The 20,680-nt window shown below is 34.0% G+C and overlaps 1 protein-coding gene across 3 annotated transcripts in view; it reads right to left on the bottom strand.

Moving 5' to 3' along the window:
• The window catches only part of COP1 (COP1, E3 ubiquitin ligase), a 228,848-nt gene that overhangs the window by 133,412 nt on the left and 74,756 nt on the right, over positions 1-20,680 (bottom strand). For all 3 annotated transcript variants that reach the window (XM_003785686.2, XM_023510745.1, XM_023510746.1), the window contains exons 7-9: positions 20,164-20,223; positions 18,043-18,119; positions 5,157-5,214 (exon numbers count right to left, since the gene is read on the bottom strand). In XM_003785686.2, the coding sequence (XP_003785734.1) occupies positions 5,157-5,214; positions 18,043-18,119; positions 20,164-20,223 (195 nt within the window). The remainder of the gene's footprint in view (positions 1-5,156; positions 5,215-18,042; positions 18,120-20,163; positions 20,224-20,680) is intronic.

The raw sequence follows: 20,680 nt of genomic DNA, 5'->3' as shown, positions 1-20,680 counted from the left end.
AAAAAAAAAAAAAAAAAAAAATTCAGTAGGCATTGGGTCAGGTGCCTATAATCCCAGCTACTTGAGAGACTGAGAAAAAAAGATTACTTGAACCTTGGAGTTTGAGGTTGCTGTGAGCTAAGCTGACACCATGGCACTCCAGCCTGGGAAACAGCGTGAGATTCTGTCTCAAAAAAGAAAAAATAAAGTTTCAAATTTTGGAACATTTAGGATTTCTAATTTTGGGATTTGAGATCCTAAACCTATTACAACTACATGTGAATCTATAATTATCTCAAAATAAAAAGTTTAATTTTCAAATTTATACTTAAAACAAATTTTTAGCTAACATTTAAAAAATTCTTAGAAATAAATTTATGAAGAAATGAGCAAAACCTAGACTCAAGTCAATATAATTAAGATGTCAATTCTCCCTAAGATAATTTATAAATTAAAGGCAGTTACAATACAAATACCAAGAAGTTTTTTACGGAGCTAGAAAAATTGATACTAAAGTTCTTACAATAAAAGAAACAAGAAGGAATACTCTATAAATAAACAAGGAAAAAGAAAAGCTATGGGGAAGGAGAGTTAATACTATGAGACATTAAAACATATCATTAAGGCTCTATAAAAAAAAGGTGACACCTACCACTACAGAAACAAACCAAGAGACAGACTTTTAAAACTAAGCTTGGGAAAACTGGCAACCATTTGGACAGATAAAATAAGACCCATGCTTCAAAGCATACACAAAAATAAAGTCCAAATAGACTGAGAATGTAAAAAAATCAAAATGAGACAATATTTTAAAAAACTATGAATATATTTCTCTATATCCTGGTTATAGGGAGAGGGTTTGTAACTACGATTCAAAATCCAGATGTAATTAAAAAAATTATAACTAAAAACTTTTGAGTGGTTAAAAAAAATTAACTGGAAGAAAATATAAGAAACACATATCCCAGATAAACGACTAGTATTCCTAATCTACAACAAAGCCTTAAAAATTGAGCCATTTAAAAAAATAAAAAATAAAAAAAACCTCATAGAAGAAGATGATCTGTCACCTAAAGATAGGAACTATACCAGTAAACATGTGAAGACATGTTTAAACCCATAATTAGAACAATGCAAAACTATTTTGAGATACATTTCTCACTAAATATACTGGCAAAATTCACAAAGTATAAAAAATTATTCTGTTAGAGAGACTGTGGGAAAATAGGCACATTCGTACATTGTTGGTGAAAACACAAATTGGTTCGATCCTTTTCAGGGCAGTTTATTTTGCAATTTCCATCCACAGCCTTGATCTAGCAGTTTTACTTCTAAGCATTTATATCAAAGGTATATACTTAATAATAGGAAAACACAGGCATAAGCTAGTCACTGTAGCGCTATCTGTAATTTCATTATAATGGAAACTATCTAATTGCCCTTACATAAACTATCTAACTGCCATTACAATTAAATTAACTATGGTACAGAAGTCTCCTACTTTTGTAAAAAAGAATGAGGAGGATTTCTATGAACCGATGTGGAGTTACCCTCCTAATACATGGTTAAATAAAAACAAAAGCAAAGTACAGAAAAACATCACTACAAAGCTACTGTTTGTGAAAAAAACAGAAATAAGAAAATAGGCATCTATAAACTTTACTAATAAAACTGGTTATATCCAGAGGATAAGAAAGAATGGAATGGAAAAGATGGGCGTAAAAAGGCTGCAAGAGTAGCAATTGTGGATTATAACATCCTTGCACAGCTCTGATTTTTGTAATAACATTTCATGTATTCAGAAAAGGACATATATAATTAAGGATGAAAAGTGGGGTGGAATGCAAACAGAAGCAAATGAACTTAACTGTATTTCAAATAAAGATCACAATCAATGCTGAAGAAAATTAAACAAGTCATATATTCTCAGTCTAAAGAAAAAAGGTATTTTAAACAAATACTTCTACTTAGCACAATTGTTTTCTCAATAATTCTCATACTGCTTTTGATGTAGATGGTCTAAGACTATGTAATTATATTTTCATAATGAGAGCTAAATTTCTATTAGGAAAAAATTATAAATATGGAAAGGGGAAATGATAAAATGAATTGAACCCTGTAGTGTTGAACTGTAATTTGAGATCATCAGTATGAACTCATACCTTTTAAGATAGACTCAGAAATATATACAGAAGTATATACATATATGACTATAAAAATAATGTTTATTATATACTTCATGGCATGCCTTGACTTCAGCTAGTTTGGATTAAGCATGTGGTTATCTCCAGAGATTCTGACAGGAGGCTACACTGTCAAATATATTAACTAAAGATAAAATGATATTCTGTAACCATGAGCCAGTACATTGTTTTTATGCAGAATATCTGCATCTGTCAGCTGTGTTTAGTAGCAATAACTGAATTTATGATTTGTACCTGGTTTCAGTGAAGATTAAGGCTGGTCATGCATGTGTCCAAGTGACTAGCTTACAATAGGAGTCCCCAACCAAAAGACAACTTTGGATCTCTTGGTACTGAAAACATAATGTGCTCATAGAACCCAAGACAGAAATGGTTCTAAACCTGGCAATAAAGTGGTTCCCAGGTAACCCAGCAGAAGAAGACTGCTGGGAGAAGAAGACTGTGAATAAAATCTCCAGACTCCTTTCAATAAATACCCCGATTCTGTTTGGCTATACTGTATCCACTGCCTGTAATCAAGCTGTTCCAAAGACTATGTGTCTTTCAGTAATCAAACCCAGTCATTAATATGTAATTACTACATATATACAGTGTGTGCACATACATAAAAATATATAAATATAAATATAAATATACACACATTTCTTTGCGCTGACCACTGAGAAAGCTTATAAGCAACGATACTCTAGAAACGATAACACGTAAGATTCAGACTTTGGTTTTTACATATATTTCTCCACTAAAAGAAAAGAGGTCTCTGGGATGTGAGACTAATTCAAGGACTGGGGCAAGGTAAGTACAGAATGAGGATAAAACATTTTTGTCCAAGAACATAAAGTAATTACAAAAAAGGAAAAGGAAATGTCAAAAGGACACAGAAGTCATTTGCTAGAGCTCTAAATAGCCAAATACAGGACAATTTCAAAGTTAATAAAAGAATAAGAACTTGTGATTCCACAATGAGATAAAGAGAAAGGCTAAAAAATGTGGAAGATGTAAGGACTTAGAAAAGATCATTTTCGGCGGTGTCTATGGCTCAAAAGAGTAGGGCACTGGCCCCATATGCTGGAGGTGGTGGGTTCAAACCCAGCCCTGGCCAAAAATTGCTAAAAAATAAAAAATAAAAATAAAAATAAAAAAAGATCATTTGGACAACCATCACATTAACAATTATTTCAAGTAAGGTTTAATAACAGATGCTGAAAATGAAAAAAAAAAAAAACCCAGTAACTTCACTATGGTTTACACAGTGACCTTGCTTTTTTACTTATTTCAAAGTGACAAGTTTATGGAGTGATCTTGTTTTTTGCTTTACTTCATCACAGCCACAGAGTGGCCTTGTCTGATGTTGATCTTCTGTAAAATTATATTCAGAAGGAGAATATCAAGGCCTAGCTATAAATGTCAAGCCAGTCTCCAGACACAAGGACTGCTTTTCTCTCTCACATTCTTCTGATATATTGCAATTCAAGCCTTCAAAATTTCTTCAAATATATCCTACCTACTGCGTTTTATAAAAATACCTAAATCTGGTGTTTACATGGATATTCAGAAACAGATACAAATTAATCTATAAGCTTACTGTTAAAAAATAAAAAGACCAAATGCATGCATCCACATGAAGATAAAACACAGGATATGCAGAGTAGTCACATTAATGATAAAAATAACAAAGGCAGTCATCAAAGTTTCAGGAAAAGAAAAACAGAAGCAATATAATCCAAAGTGATTTACTTTTCATTTTGATAAAAGTAACTATTAAATTTTTTTCACCTGAAGTAAATAAGTAAATGTACATTAAAAATGCATCCTTTTTTTTTTTTTACTATAAAGGATATTAGGATAATTCATAAAATCTTAACAAGATCCAGAATTTAGATAATAGCACTGTTATCAATGTTTGCTTTTTGAATTTTAAGATTATATTATGATTACATAAGACAATACCCTTGGTTTTAGGGAAATATACAATAAAGGACTTAAGGGTAAAGGAACACATATCTGTATCTTACTCAAACAATCCAAAAAAATAAATTATATACATATATATGCAAAAGGAACAATGAATGAGAATGATAAAACAAATGTTATAAAATGTTGAGTTGACATGATGGAGGTAGAATACAAAGGAATTCCTTTTAGTATTTTTATAATCTATCTCTAAGCCCCAAATTATTTCAATATAAAGTTAAAAAAAAAAGTAAAGCCCGAAAAGCAGATTTGACAAATATCAGCATCCCCAAGTCAAAGACGAATAGAGTAAAAGTCAAAATAATCACATGTTTAATTCGAAGAGATGATGCTAGTATCTATTTTACTCAAACTTGCAGTCTATACGTCACTGAAAAGCTAATGTTTCAACACAAGATGGGTAATTCATCAATAGATTTTTAACTTTCATATCTCTAAGACAAACAATGCCTTGATTATTCATAATTTCTTTCTGAAGTATTTACATTCTCTCAATGTCTGATATTACTAGTAAAGTAAAGTAAGAAAAATTTAGGTCACACCTATAATCCTAGCACTCTGGGGATGCTGAGGCAAGAGGACTGCTCTTGGTGATTAAGAATAGCCAGAGCAAGAGTGAGACCTCATCTCCAATAGAAATAGAAAAATTAGAGAGGCATCCTGCCATATGCCTTAGTCTAGCTACTGGGAAGGCTAAGGCAGGAGTATTGCATAAGCCCCAGAGTTTGAGCACATAGTGAACTGTGATGACACTACTGTACTACACCAGGGACAACAGAGCGAGACTCTGTCTCAAAAAAAATTAGATTCTTATCAACAAGAAAATAAGTAGTAGATTCTTCCACTATGCATCAGAGCTATTCAAGTCCTAACCAACACCATAGCATTCAAACATTATCTTTATGACAGGACATTCCAACAAACTAATCTTATGATTTTATAACTCAGATGCTTATACTACTCATGGTACCACTAAAAACATACTGTTATATATAATGTTACCTGAGAACTGCCACTGAAACCTGGAGGTTGGCTGTATTCTGTGGAATCAATAATACTACTGCAAAATGAAGAGAGAAAATGTGATTTCAGTATTTACATTAACATCAGAAAAAAACAAATCGAAAATGTAAAAAATAGATCAAAATAATATACCATATATAAATCCAGCATTTCTAAGTTCTAAGGAAGAGAAAACATTTATTGCCACTCATTTAATTAGACGCTAAATACACAATCCAGTACTTTAAATCAGCATAGGTTTAATAATTTATCACTTTGATCCATCACCTTAAATATACATATCAAAAAGAATATCAAGACAAGGCAGGTATCTATAGAAGCTTATTCGTTTCTATTTCATTTTCAGATAGGCTAGCAAGTTCTTTTGAATTTTAAGGGAAAGATGATTTATAGATGCTTTATTGGGAAATGCATTAACATGCAATTAAAATCTTGCAATGGTTAATAGATATGCTATGACATGAAAAAGTTATATGCTGTTGGAAATTACCTTATAATCAATCACTCAGTTTCCTCATCTGCAAAATAAGGTGAATGGGGACTAACTCTCTTTAAATTATCTAGAGTTCCTTCCAGCTCCAAAATGTTATGATAAAATCTCGTGGAAAAGGGAATGGAATATACAGGATAATAATAATAATAATCATCTTTCTTTTATAACCCAAAGCCAATATACCAATTTCTTCTGTGCCAGCAAACATCATCAACTTTCTGTACTGATTCTTTTTATTTGGTTATATCCTTTGTACATTCCCCTAATGCTAAAAAAAAACTTTCTAGAACTCTAGACTACCTTTCATTTCTTCTATTTTACCATCTTTTCATTCATGTCTCCCTCCTATCTTTAAAAAGCCTTTAAAAATTGTCAGCAACTGAAAATTGCATGACACATACGACAACCATGACAAATTACTTACTTTTTATATACTCTTCTTCCCCATTTCTACTATAAAACATGTTTATATTCTTGTCTACCCTGATGAAATTTAAGCAACTGAGGGAACTAATTATAATGGTTCTCTCTGCAAATACACAAAATGATTAATTACTTTGGTATTGAAATAACCTCAAAAGTTGTAACATGAGAGGTACCCTTAGAAGTAGAGATTACTCCTTAGTAGCTAATAACTTGACTCTGGGTAAGCTGCTAATTTTATTCAACTTCTAGTTTTTCCATCTATTAAATGATGAAGACATCATAGACGTGTGAGATCTAAGTGAGATAATGTATGTAAAGCTCTCAGGACCATACCATAATGTAGTAAACATTCAGTGAATTTTAGAATCTATTATTAACAAAATTAATCAGTAACATAAAATCCCACATATTCAAAAATATAATAAAACAAATAGAACTGCCCTCATAGTAATTTTTTATTAAAAAGCAGCATAGCTAATGAATACAAATATATATCTAGATGAAATACGTTCTAATGTCTGATAGCAAAAGGATGACTATAATTAACAATGTACTGCTCTATGTATTTCAACATAGCCAGAAGAGAGTACTTGAAATGTTCCAAGCACATAGAAATGATAAATACTTCAGGAGATAAATATGCAACTGGCCTAACTTGATCCTTACATATCCTATACAAAATATCACATGTACTCCATAAGTATGTACAATTATGTATCATAATACTTTGCTGAGTGCCCTCCCCAAAGGCAACACATATTAATAAGTTTTAATTCATTATATTCTTAATTGTTTCTATAATAAAACTCAGTTATGCAAGAAAGACCTTTTAAAGTACTTACACTATAAATTAAGAATTCACACACTCTTGTAATTAGTTTCTTTTGATGAAATATAACCAATGCTCACCTTCCTTGTAGAGTCAGGCACTGATATGACAAGATCAGTCTATACCATCCAGGGACTAATAGGGCTAAAATGAGGAGATGCCACGCATTCAAAAAGCTCTCTGTTCCTTCTACTAAAGAAACCAAATCCCCTACCATATGTATAACACTGACAAAATTATGTAGTTGCATATTTAAAAGACCAATAAAATAAAGCAATTCTATCTGTGAATTTTTATAATTTTTGATTCAAAATTCTTTGACTGTAAGCCTGGAAAATGCTACTGTTATCTCAGTGTGTCTTGTGAAATAATACATTTTCAAGTATGTATGAAAAATACTCATCAATTGTGTTGTAGGCTTCAAAATGGTATTTTATTAGTAATCACTGCAGAGTTTGAAATTATTTTATATCAGGTCTTAATCATATTCACTAAGAAAAATTTATAATGCATGCAGAGAAATTTCTGAAAAATAAAACCCTTTAATTCTGCTTTTAAAAAAATACCTGTGTATACACACACACACACACACACACACACACACACACACGCATGATTAGAAAAGAATATGAGAAAGCACAAAAACAGAGCTGGGTCTCTCTTGATTCTGGTGATACACTATTTCTTTCTTTCTTTTTCTTTTCTTTTTTTTTTTTGGCCAGGGGCTGGGTTTGAACGTGCCACCTCCGGCATATGGGGCCAGTGCCCTACTCCTTTGAGCCACAGGCACCGCATTTTATCCACAATCTCCAGATGGCAATAACAATATGAATAATACCATTTATCGAGCATTTATATGCACTAGACATTGACCTTAAATAATTTAAACCTCACAACTCTAAGGTTGATACTATTCTCACCCTTATTTCTCAAATAAGAGAATTCAGATACAAAGTATTTAGCCCATAGTAACAACATTAGCAAATAGCAGGCTAATTACTCAAACTCAAGCAGTCCAGTTCCACCATTCTCAATGAACCACTATGCTATACTCCCTAGGCACTTTATGTTCTCTAACTCAAGAGTGGAAAATCCTAGATTAGCCTACCACTTCAGAATAATTCCTAAGGTTCTTGCTGGTAACAATGAAGAACTTCACTAAAAATATAAATAAAAACAATTCAGCTCTTACTGACAGGTATAAAAGTATTTCAGTTATGCTACTGATGTCACACATTAAAGAACATTTAAAAACATTTAAAATGTTTTCTTCCAAAAGCAAATAAATACTTCTTAATTACAAGATAGATTATTAAGTCAATTTTCCACACAAAGTATAGTTATAATGAATAAGTATCTGAGAGAAAATAGTGGTTGTTCTTGGTTAAAATGTTTACTAATTTTGCAGGATTTTTATTTTGAAAAAGGATAATTTACATTTAAATTATTAGTCAATGCAACATTACCTAATTAATTAGAATTTTTAAATCATGAGCAAAATAAAGCATACAGATCATTTAAGACTGTTCGTAAAGACAATAAATATGGGATTTTTTAAAATACATAAGGGAATTCAATAGACACAAAGTGTCATGTACATACATAAAGAACAACTGCTATCACTAATTTTTTTCTCAAAAAAAATTAAAGTTTCAGTTTATTACACAAAATGGTACATCTGACCACTTTATAGTCTACTGTCACTTTCTAATGAGTTGGAGTAAATTATAATTTATTTGTAATTCAAAGAAGAGAAATTTTAAGCAACCAGATGATATAGGTGCTATGAATCTTTAGAATCACAAAAAAAAAAAACAAAACCAAATTATCTCAAATAACCTCAGAAAGAAATTAGAAGCAGCATTTCAAAATCAGTGGCAAAAGATTAAGAGGTGGAGAAATCTGAAAAAAATATATAATGAGATTTGGGCAGGAGAAATACAGTAAACAGCAGCAGAAATGGTAACAGTACATAAAATTTTACAGTAGTTCAGCTGTACTATATCCAAGCCAGTTTAGCATGTAGAGCTTTGGTTTTCCTTGCTGCTCCTATCCTGGAACTCCCAGAATCAAAGTAAATCTACAATAACCAAAGGGATGAAGAATTTCCCTTACATGGCTTTACCCCCAAAGAGCAAAAAGCCATAAGCAAGAACGCAACATATTCCCCAACAGGGAACAGGTGGTAAAGCCCAGTAACTTGTTTCCTTTGCAGAGGCTTACTTTTAACTTTTCTGGCTCTCCCAGCCCCCGGGACTTGATTTGAAGTTATTTTAAAGACATTACAAAAGGGCATGTAACTTTACCCAAAAGAAAATAAAAGAAATATAAATCTTTATCCCATCTACCCCAAAAGATGAAATATGGCAAAGATAATTATAAAATATTAATGTTGAATATTTTAAGCTTTCTCTTATGAAAAAAGATGAGCAAGATTGATTTAGTGATTTATTTAAAGACATGTCAGTAATACAGACATATTCACTATCTACTAAAACAATGTTTCCACATTTTCTAAAGTTATCAACTCTACCAATCCTCTGTCATAAGCCTGCATTTGAATCTCTGGGATTGACCTCATACTTAATGAATCAGGTTTGGTAATCGGGTTCAAAAACCTGAATTTCAAACAGCAGTCTTGGCTGACACTCAAGAATACTGAAATTCAGCCTCTTCAGACCTCAGATTTCAGAATCTATATGAATCAATAACATTTTTATCAAGTAGTAACAATTAAATTCTTTTTTTTTTTGAGACAGTTTCACTATGCCACCTTCAGTAGAGTGTCATGGTATCACAGCTCCCAGCAACTTCTAACTCTTAGGCTTAAGTGATTCTCTTGCCTTAGCCTCCCAAGTAGCTGGGAATACAGGTGCCCACCAAAACGCTCAGCTATTTTTTTTATTATAGTTGTCATTGTTGTTTAAGCAGGCCCAGGCTGGGTTCAAACCCACCTGCCTCAGTGTATATGGTCGGCGCCCTAACCACTGAGTTATGAGCACCAAGCCGAGCCAACAATTAACTTAACAAAAACCCAAAGGTCTTTTATAAAAATCCTGAAATACCTACTAGTCAAATATAATTACTATAGTTTTGAAGTTACATGTATTTTGATGGATTTAAATTTGTGAAATCAAAAGTCTATTTACACCATATTTTAAGTAGAATAATCAATTCACAGTATGCTTTATTTTCATCTTAAGACTACGTAGGCACAACAGCAAGGTTCTAGGGTCTGTTATATTCACAACTAGATCCCAGTGCCTAACACAGTGTTTTTAAATTTTTTGTTAGTTTTATTGTTTTTTTCTTTCTTTTTTTTTCACAGAGTTTCGTTTTGTTGCCATCAGTAGAGGGCTGTGGCATCATAGCTCACAGCAACCTTAAACTCTTGGGCTCAAGCGATCCTCTTGTCTCAGCCTTCCAGGTAGCAGGTACCACAGATGCCTGCCACAACACCCAACTATTTTTAGAGATGGGGTCTCATTCTTGCTCAGGCTGCTCTTGAACCTGTAAACTCAGGCAATCCACTCGCCTTGCCTTCCAGAGTGCTAGGATTATAGGTGTGAGCCACCACACCTGGCCTGTATTTATAATTGATAAATAATAATTATTGTTTGTAGAATACAAAGTGGTATCTCATGTATGAAACATGTATAAATGGTAGAATGATCAAATTAGAGTAATTACCATATCCATCACCTCAAATAGTTATCATTTGTAATGAGAATATTTGAAATCCTCTCTTTTAGCTATTTTGATATATATAAAATACTATATTATAACTGTGCTTTGCAAAAGAACACCAGAACTTATTTTTCCTTCCCTAACTGTAACTCTGTACAGTGACCAACTTCCCAACTTGTCCCCTTTCCCTATCCACATCTACCCTATACCTCTGGTAACCACCATGCTACTCTCTACTTTTATGAGTTTGACTTTTTTAGATTCCCACATATAAATGAGATCATATGATATCTGTCTCTCTGTACCTGGCTTATTTCACTTAACACAGTGTTCTCTATGTTCATCCAAGTTGTCATAACTAACAGAATTTCCTGGGCTTTTTTTTTTTAAAGGTGAATAGCGTTCTTCTGGGTATATATATGTGTGTATGTGTGTTTTAATCCATTCATCCATTGATAGACACAATATCTGGGCTGTTGTGAATAATGCTACAATGAACATGGCAACACAGATACCCTTATCTTTTCAACACACTGACTACACTCCCTTGGGTATATGTAGAATATCCTGTAGTGGGATTGTTAGGTCATATGGTAGTTGTATTTTTAGCTTTTAGGGTACCTATATAATGTTTTCCAAAATAGCTCTACTAATTAGAATACCACCAATAGTGTTATAGGGTTCCCATTTAATATGATACATGTCTCTTTGTAAAAAAAATGAATTAAAAAAAATTTTTTTGAGACAGAGCCTCACTTTGTCACCACTGGTAGAGTACTGTTGCATCACAGCTCACGGCAACCTCAAACTCTTGGGCTTAAGTGATTCCATTGTCTCTGCCTCCCAAGCAGCTGGAACTGCAGGCATCCGCCACAATGCCCAACTGTTTTTTTTGTTATTGCAATTTTCCTGGGGCCAGGTTCAAACCTGCCACTCTTGGTATATGGGGCCAGCACCCTACTCACTGAGCCATAGGCACTGCCCAGTAAAAGTATTTTAAAGATGAGAGACAGTACATCCAAAAAAAATTTTTACTACTTATATTTGTATGTATTTATTTACCTTTTTATTATTATTTTTTTAAGAGATGGGGTTTTGCTATGTTTCTTACACTGATACTGACTCCTGGGCTGAAGTGGATCCTCCCATTTCAGCTTTTCAGGTAGCTGGGACTACAGGTGTGTGCCACCACTCCTGGTTTATTCATTATTTTATATCTTAGGAAAGTAAGACTTACTCTGCAAAATTAACTACAGTGATTATCTGAATCTTATTAAGGCATATTCAGCTGAAGGAGACAGAGAAGTTTCAACTAATTGATTATCTTCAAAACAGTACTTTGAAGGTCTAACAACAGACTAAAGATAATAATACAATTCTGAAATAATTTTTTAAAGACAAGGAATAAAGCAATTATGAAATAATTATTTCTAAAATAGAAATCACTGTAATATGAAGCAATTAGAAATCTACAAGTAAAGCTACCAGAAATGACATTGAAGAGAATTTAAAATCTTAAAAAAGTATGTCAATTTTCCTCATCACACTACATGTACAAGTAATGATAAAAGAGTAAGGCAAGGTTGATGTTAAGCTACTAGCTTCATAGGTTCACTAATGTTATTTAGCTCTGCTTCCTAGTTACTTACACATATAAACTAAATAATAGTTAAAGAGCCTGAAATCCACATTTGTTAATCCACATAAAATAAAGTCCACCCAGTTTACCTCTTCAGAGATAATCACAACTAGTCTAAGAATATTTCACTCTAAACAATACCAGTATTGTTCTTATATCTGCCAGAAAGAAAATCAAACAAAAATGTTTCATTTTGTTATTTAAATAAAGTTTGAGCTAAAAATGAAAATGTTTAGAATATTAATAATACTCTAGAAGGACAGAAAAAAAGAACCATTCCCACTTTGGCAATAGGTGAAGGAGCCTATGCTTGCTTACCATTCTCTTATTTGCTCATTGTTTGACACATTGAACTATGCAACAAAATGTAAACTATAGTTTATACCTGAGAATTATGGAAGCTTTCTTCCTCAGGATCTAAAGCAGGTTAAAAAGGCCCCCCAAATAGTAACCTTTGTTTTGAACTAGCTGTAATATGAAAAACTTAAAACGGGGGGGTGGGGGGGGCAGCGCCTGTAGCTCAGTGGGTAGGGCGCCAGCCCCGTATACCGAGGGTGGCAAGTCTGAACCGCCCCAGCCAAACTGTAACAAAAAAAAGAAAAACTTAAAATGGATGAAAGTTTAAAAGGTTAAAAAAAAATCCAATTTAATTTTATTAAGGAAATAATCATCTTCTCACCCCTAATCCAACCACAGTGAAGCTTAGCTGATAATCGCTTCTTAAAAATATAATTAGCTTCCCCCCCCCCCAGACAGAATCTCAAGCTGTCGCCCTGGGTAGAGTGCCATGGCATAAACAGCTCATAGCAACCTCAAACTCTTGGGCTTAAGCGATTCTCCTGCCTCAGCCTCCCAAGTAGCTGGGACTACAGGAGCCCGTCACAATGCTTGTTGCAGTTGTCATTGTTTTAGCTGACCCAGGCAGGGTTTCAACTGCCAGCCTCGGTGTATGTGGTCAGCGCCCTACCCAGAGCTATGGTACTGCCCAATTAGCTTATTTGTTAACTAAAGGTCATATTTCAATCAAAATGCCAAAAAACTATGAAAATTAAAACACATTCTAGGTTAAGTATGTATTTATTCAAAACCAGATTTTAAGTCCCTATTATGTATAAATACTAATATAAAAATATAGAAGTATGAGAAAAACCCAAAAGATTACAGTACAGTATAGGAAATGTGTATTTTCCCAAATCAGTACATATTACAGAAACATAATCAAAATAAGTAGAAATCTTTGAAGAAAAAAAAGTGGTCAATTCTATTTTCTTCTTTTCCTACTCCCCCTTTTTAAGAATGAGAATGTCAAAAAAGACCTGGGAGGGAGTAATTTAACAAGTGAATAAATTAAGAGTTTCTATGCAAAGGAACATTATAAGCAAAGATACCCTAACGTCCTGCTTTAGGCATTCATTGAATTTTAAAGCACAAAAAGAGTAAAGGTGATCAAGAAGTTCATGCAAAGAGATACAGCTAAACTAATCAACATGACAGCTACTGAAGTATTTTAAGCCTAGAAGAAACATATTTCAGGCAATAAGGTATAAGAGGATAAGTTAAAACACCATTGCTAGACTTCATATGACACTAAGGCAGCAACAATAGAAAAGATAGGATGTGACAATTTTTATAGCTGATCCAGGTAAGCAGAATATAATATCCTGTAGGAAGTGGGAGAATACCATCATGTGGCTTTTTTCTTTTCATTTAGATATATAATCTAAACATAAACCTAGGATCTATGTAAGGCATTCAAATTACCTGACATGTTAGGAAGGTCCTCATTACAGAAAAAGAAACAAACGTAGAAAAGAACCTTCTAAAATAAATCTGCTTAAAAGAGAAATCAAAACTTTATGGTGAGGAATAAAAATAAAAACTACCATTTAAATTATGAAGCCAATGATTATGCGGGGGGAAAGGTAAATAAAATTGCAACTACCTGCTATTTCTTAAAAAATAAAAAAAAAATCAAGTACAGATAATATAGCAGAACATTCATCCCAGTTTTTTTGTTTTGGGGTTTGTTTTTTTTTTGAGACTAGAGTCTCACTATGTCACCCTGGGTAGAGTGTGTCACAGCCATGGCATCACAGCTCACAAACAACCTCAAACTCTTGGGCTTCAGTGATTCTCTTGCCTCAGCCTCCCAAGTAGCTGAGACTACAGGTGCCCACCACAAGGCCCGGCAATTTTTTGGTTATAGTTGTCATTGTTGTTTGGCAGGCCTGGGCTGCATTCGAACCTGCCAGCTCTGGTGTATGTGGCTGGCACCCTCTCTGCTGAGCTACAGGTGCCAAGCCCATTCATCCCAGTTTGTCTGATTTCACATCTTAACCCTAATGATCAGTTTTCACAAGAGTATTTAATGGGCTGTATCATTTTCTCCAGTGTCTTTCTCAATCTTTGAGTGATATTCAAATCACTTGTTTAAAGAATATATCAAAACACTTTTGAAGAAAATGTATTTTCCTATTTCTCTTTCTTCAACTACTAAACAGAGTAACTCTGATAGAATCTCATTTGATGATAGCTTTTGCAAGCTATTTCAGCAATTCTCCAATAATATTTTTCAGACTTCATGAAATCTTCTATAGCATCTGTTACTTTTATAATACAACCACTCTCACCTCTTTCAATAAAATCCTAATCCAAACCAATAGCTCCTCTCTTCTGTACTTCTGTTCCAGTGCTTCCTAACTTTGCTTCCTACTTCCAGTGCCAGGGGCTTGGGAAAGACACATAGTATCTTGTCTATCCTCTATGTTGGAATCCAAATAAACATTTTAAAATCTAGGCTCAGCGCCTATAGCTCAACCGGCTAAGGTGCCAGCCATGTACACCTAAGGTGGCGGGTTCGAATCCCCAGCCCGAAACCGCCAAACAACAATGGCGGCTGCAACCAAAAAAAATAGCCAGGCGTTGTGGCGGGCGCCTGTAGTCCCAGCTACTTGGGAGGCGGAGGCAGGAGACTCGCTTGAGCCCAGGAGTTGGAGGTTGCTGTGAGCTGTAATGCCACGGCACTCTACCCAGAGGGACAGCTTGAGGCTCTGTCTCAAAAAAAATATATATTACATTTTAAAATCTAAATCAGATCCTGTTCAACACTATCCAATGAATTTCTATCATAATTACTCTTTATTCATGTGTCAACTTAAATGTCATCTCCTTGGAGAAGCCTCACTATGCAAAGTAAAATAGTGGGTCTAATTTTTCTTCCTAAGGTATTACAGTCATGTGTTGCTTAACAATGGGTATATATTCTGAGAAATATGTTGTTAGGCTATTTCTTTGCTGTGCAAACATTATGGAGTGTACTTTCACAAATCCAGGTAGTATATATATTTTTATTTAGGTATTTTTTTTTCATATGAAAACTAAATGCTCCAGCACCATCACCAACAGCCAATCATTTCCTCTACTAATCTGCTCTACTAGATCCTCTACTACAGGTATCCTCAAACTATAGCCCGTGGGCCACATGCCCACCAAGGACATTTACCCAGCCTGCTGGGTGTTTTTGCCGCCGCAGCCCATCTTGCTTAGCAGCTGACTCATCCCGGGGCCCGCAGTCTGGCCCTCCAACAGTCTGAGGGACAGTGTACTGGCCCTCTGTTTAAAAAGTTTGAGGATCCCTGCTCTATTAGATCTGCAATGCCAATAAGAAGTGCCACATATCAGGTCTCAATATATTACATCACAATCTTATGTGATCACCATGATATATGTAGCCCACCATTGACAGAAACATCATTATTGAGCACATGACTGTATCTATGTTATATACTACTATCTGCTTGTTTAGTATCTCCTACAACCTCCATACACATGTACCCAAATTTAAACTCCTTAAAGGCAGTAACTTTCTTAACTAGATTCAATACCTAGAATAAAGCCTAGCACATAAGAAACATTAACAAAATAGAGCAATTAAGTGAATGTTATATATTGTCCCAAGTTAAAAGCTAAGCTAGCTAAACAAGCTAAAATCAGTGGGACACTGAGTAGAAAAGAAATGAACACAACAGACAGAAGGAAATGCTACTGTTTAAACAGAGATGGATTACTCAGCCGTAAGTAGGAATGATGTGTCTTTTGCAACAACTTGGATGGAACTGGGGACTATTATCCTAAGTGAAGTATTTTAGGAATGAAAAAACAAATACCACATGTACTCTCTCACAATTGAGAGCTAATTGATGGGCACACTCAGGCATAAAGGTCACTGGAAATCAAGAAAGAGGAAGGGTGGGGAGGGTAAAAACCCCACCTATTGGATAAATGCACACTATTTCGGTGACAGGCACACTAAAAGCTCCAACTTAAACATTATAAAAGGTATCTGTGTAACAAAATATTTGTACTCTCTTAATATTTTAAAATTTAAAAAAAGCAGAGGGATATAATAATTGTCATGTCTGTTTATAAGTGAACTTTGTGTGTGTGTGCATTCACACAATGAACATTCCATTGACCAAGATCCCATGCATATCAATCCGTAAGAGAATGTCAGGCTTAAAGATAACAGTATCTTACAGACCTGGTCATTCTCAAATATTTTAAACTAAGTAAAATAAGAAGGCAAACCAGCTGAATTATGCAGCTAAAGTGACCCCCAAATCAAACAGACTTCACAAGAATTCTCCACACTATAGTTAATGGGAAAAATATCAAACCTCCCAGGAATGGTCCCTAACATTCTAGAATAATCCCAACCACCCCCTCCCCATACATCATATCGAAGGAGACTCATAAAGCTCTCCTAAACTGGTAAAGGTTCTGAAATGTAACCTGAAGTGTATAGGCACTGGACTTCCTGATAATACATATGTTACCTCAAATCCTAAGTCTGAAAAGCTCCCATGAGACCCTGTCCTAAATGAATTAGTAAATCAAAAACAAGTGACTTCATGTAAAATTGCTCTTGAACATTTCAAGCATACAAATTCAAACTTTAGACACCACATACCGAACCTCCATAGATAACCACCTCCTTTCATTGACCACCTCCTTAACTTGGCCTACTTTTCATAAACCAGACATGTGCCACATGTACTTATTAGTACAGCAGGCTAGGCTAGTTCTTTATTTTGACCACCTCTATATGTTGTTGATCAGTTTGTTACAGTCCCTTGAGTGTCAACTTACAGAAGTTCTATTGTATTTCATAAAACAGAATTTGAGCTAAAAGAAATCAGACATTCATTATATTTTACAAATACTTATTAAATGACGCCAGACATTATTCTACAATCTAGGGAAACAGTCATGAGTAAGACAAACAGAATCCCTGCTCTAACAGAACATACAGAGGGAAGACTTAATTAACAAGGAGTTATGGAAAATATCTGGGAAATATAACAGATCTATCTCTTGCCCTTGCAATCTGAAAAGTGACTTGCCCAAGAAAATTCAATGAGTTAGTTAGAGGACATGTCTAAAGTTTCATCACATTTTCTCCTAAAATATTATGTTTTCAAATTTAGATTTTTATGTCATCTGACTTTAATTCATATGATATTTAAAGGTATCATTACTTCAAGAAATTCACCAAACTTTAACCCAACTGTGAATTCACAAAATTATAATATTCTACTCACTAATTACTCCTGGCATGAAATTCAAAGCATTAAGGAAACAGATGGACCATGTGAATCTCATTTCTAGATTATGACCAAAAGTAATTTCTCAGGGGTTTCATACATTGCATGGAAAAGGCTCCCAAGGACTAGTACCATATGCACACTTTGTAACATGAATTTTAAGCAATTGCAAGTGTGAAGCTTTGTACCTGTGTGATGGAGAAGGAGCTTCAAACTGAGGCACTGTGCTATCCTCACTGACAGGAGAGTATAAGCCACTCATTTCCTGAAAGTACAATTATTTGAGTTATAGTAGACACTCCAAATAGAAGATATATAAATCAAAAAGAGATGGCATATTCCTTTCTAATCCTAGGTTTTCATTAATCCCTTTTTGTCTTAACTCTCAAATTTCTTTCTTTTTTTTCTGAGAGTCTCACTTTGTCTCCTCCACCCCCCGCCCTGTAAAGTGCCATGATGTCATAGCTCACAGCAACTTTAAACTCCTGGGCTTAAGTGATTCTCTTGCCTCAGCCTCCCAAACAGCTGGGACTACAGGCACTGACTACAATGCCTAGATCCAGATATTTTTCTTTCTTTCTTTCTTTCTTCTTTTTTTTTTTTGAGACGGAGTCTCGCTCTAACTCAAGCTGGTCTCAAACTCGGTGAGCTCAGGCAATCTGCCCACCTTGGCCTCCCAGAGTGCTGGGATTACAGGCATGAGCCACTGCGCCCAGCCCTCTCAACTCTCAAATTTCTAAAGGTTTCCTCTCTTGTACAAAAGCAAGGACATTGAAACAGTTAAAAGATGAATCTTTTCTATGGTATACATTCTTTTTTTTTCCTTGAGACAGTGTCTCACTATGTCACCCTCGGTAGAATGCCGTGGTGTCACAGCTCACAGCAATCTCAAACTCTTGGGCTTAAGTGATTCTCTTGTCTCAGCCTCTGGAGTAGCTGGGATTACAGGTGCAGGCCACAAAGCCCAGCTATTTTTTTTATTGTAGTTGTCATTGTTGTTTAGCTGACCCAGGCCGGGTTCAAACCCACCAGCCTTAATGTATGGGGTTTGAACCCCTCAGCCCTACCCACTGAGGTATGGGTGCCACCATATGGTATACATTCTTAAAGAACTATAAGTTCCTTAATAAATATTGTTCATCATTAATGAAGCCATCCAATGCAAAAAAAAAACAAATGTAAATATTTAAATGAGATATATGTTACAATAAGTGAACAGTGAACTAGTAAATTGTTAATCCAGGTGACAACCTATAGATAAATATGACAGTACTATAACACGATCATCATGTTCAACTCTTTTAAGTAAGGAAAAAAAAAAACCCGGAATATGTCACTCTCTACTTTAACGATATTCTGTACAAATATTATTCTTGATTCAAATATTAGCTTTGTTTAATGACTTAGACTCTATTTTTTGATCTGTAACCCAGAGAAAAAGACCCTCCTAATCAATTGTTATCTTTTAAATTATGTCTCTGAATCACAACAACCTAGACTATTTTTGATATGCCACATTACGATTAATGCAAAAACAGCAAATTTTAAAATGGCACTAAAGATGCAGAGTTAGGTAAAAGTATTTCTGGCTAATAAAAACTTAGCTCAATCATACAGTCATGCAAGTGACATAAATGAAAGAAGTTATGAGTGCCACATGGGATACTGAACATCTACTAAATATTAAATTCATTATCCTTTAACATATTCTACATAAGAGCAAAAGAAAATAAGGTATAAGAATAATTAAAAACATGTAAACTAAACTGAAATATAGCCAAAAGCAAAAACTTCATGTCATAACAGCCTATAAGCCTCCTAAGGATCTTCCAATGGATTTAAGTATTATATTATATTTCTAGAATATTTATAATGTATTCTCATAGTTGTCTTTCAACCTTGCCACCAAGAAATACACATAGCAGATATGTAAAAAGTATTTACTTAACAAAAAAATGGAATAGCAATGAATCAGTTTAGTGATGATATTATAATAAGGTTTTAATGTTTACAGTTATAAGGCTTTAACATAATGGCATTCCAAGAAATGAGTGATTTTTTTCAATCTAATAAAAAAATTATGGCAATAAAACATTATAAAGACAAACTGGACTACATTTTATCATCAAGAAAGTATTTTGAATGTTTTTTCTACAAAAATAAATTCTCAATTAAAAAATTAACATCTGTTGCTTTCTTCATAACCGAGACCAATCACATAACCTTAATGCAGCATCTTAAAGGAAAGGTGACAATTTCATAAATTTAGAATAATTGCTAGAGATGAGAGAAAAATCTTGATTTCTTACTTCAACTCTTTTAATATCCTCTTCCAAAACACTTAGCTCCTTCTGGATCTGTTCCAGCTGCTGTAGATTAGATAGAGGAAAAAAAATAACCTAAGCCAAACCATAATGGTATTACCAAGATCATAATTTTGCATTTAGAAAATTATTTTACATTTAGAAAATGATTTCTGGAAAACTAGGCACTACTGACAAATTAAGGGGATGAAAAACCATTGGCAAAATATAGCTGTAACTTCCAATGTTAAAATGCAAAGGTAAAGACTTAATTTTTAAGACAGTACAATGTTGTACATCGTTAATAAAACAGAGCTTGACTTTACAACGACAAAAAAACAATGACAATAAATGACTTAAAAAAATACAAGTTATCCAAAGAACCTTCATATTAATTGTTAAAAACCAAATAAGAAATTCACCATATCAGTTGTTAATCCAACCTCATACATAAAAATTTGTCTGACAAGAGTTTAAATCCCATCACCCACAAGCAACCACAAATTAACATCTTTTTTTTTTT

The sequence above is a fragment of the Otolemur garnettii genome, unplaced genomic scaffold (assembly GCF_000181295.1).
Source record: "Otolemur garnettii isolate 467f Iridium unplaced genomic scaffold, OtoGar3 scaffold00016, whole genome shotgun sequence".
Classification (NCBI taxonomy): domain Eukaryota; kingdom Metazoa; phylum Chordata; class Mammalia; order Primates; family Galagidae; genus Otolemur; species Otolemur garnettii.
Note: the sequence above shows the minus strand (reverse complement) of the source record. Positions and strands in the feature narration are given on the sequence as shown.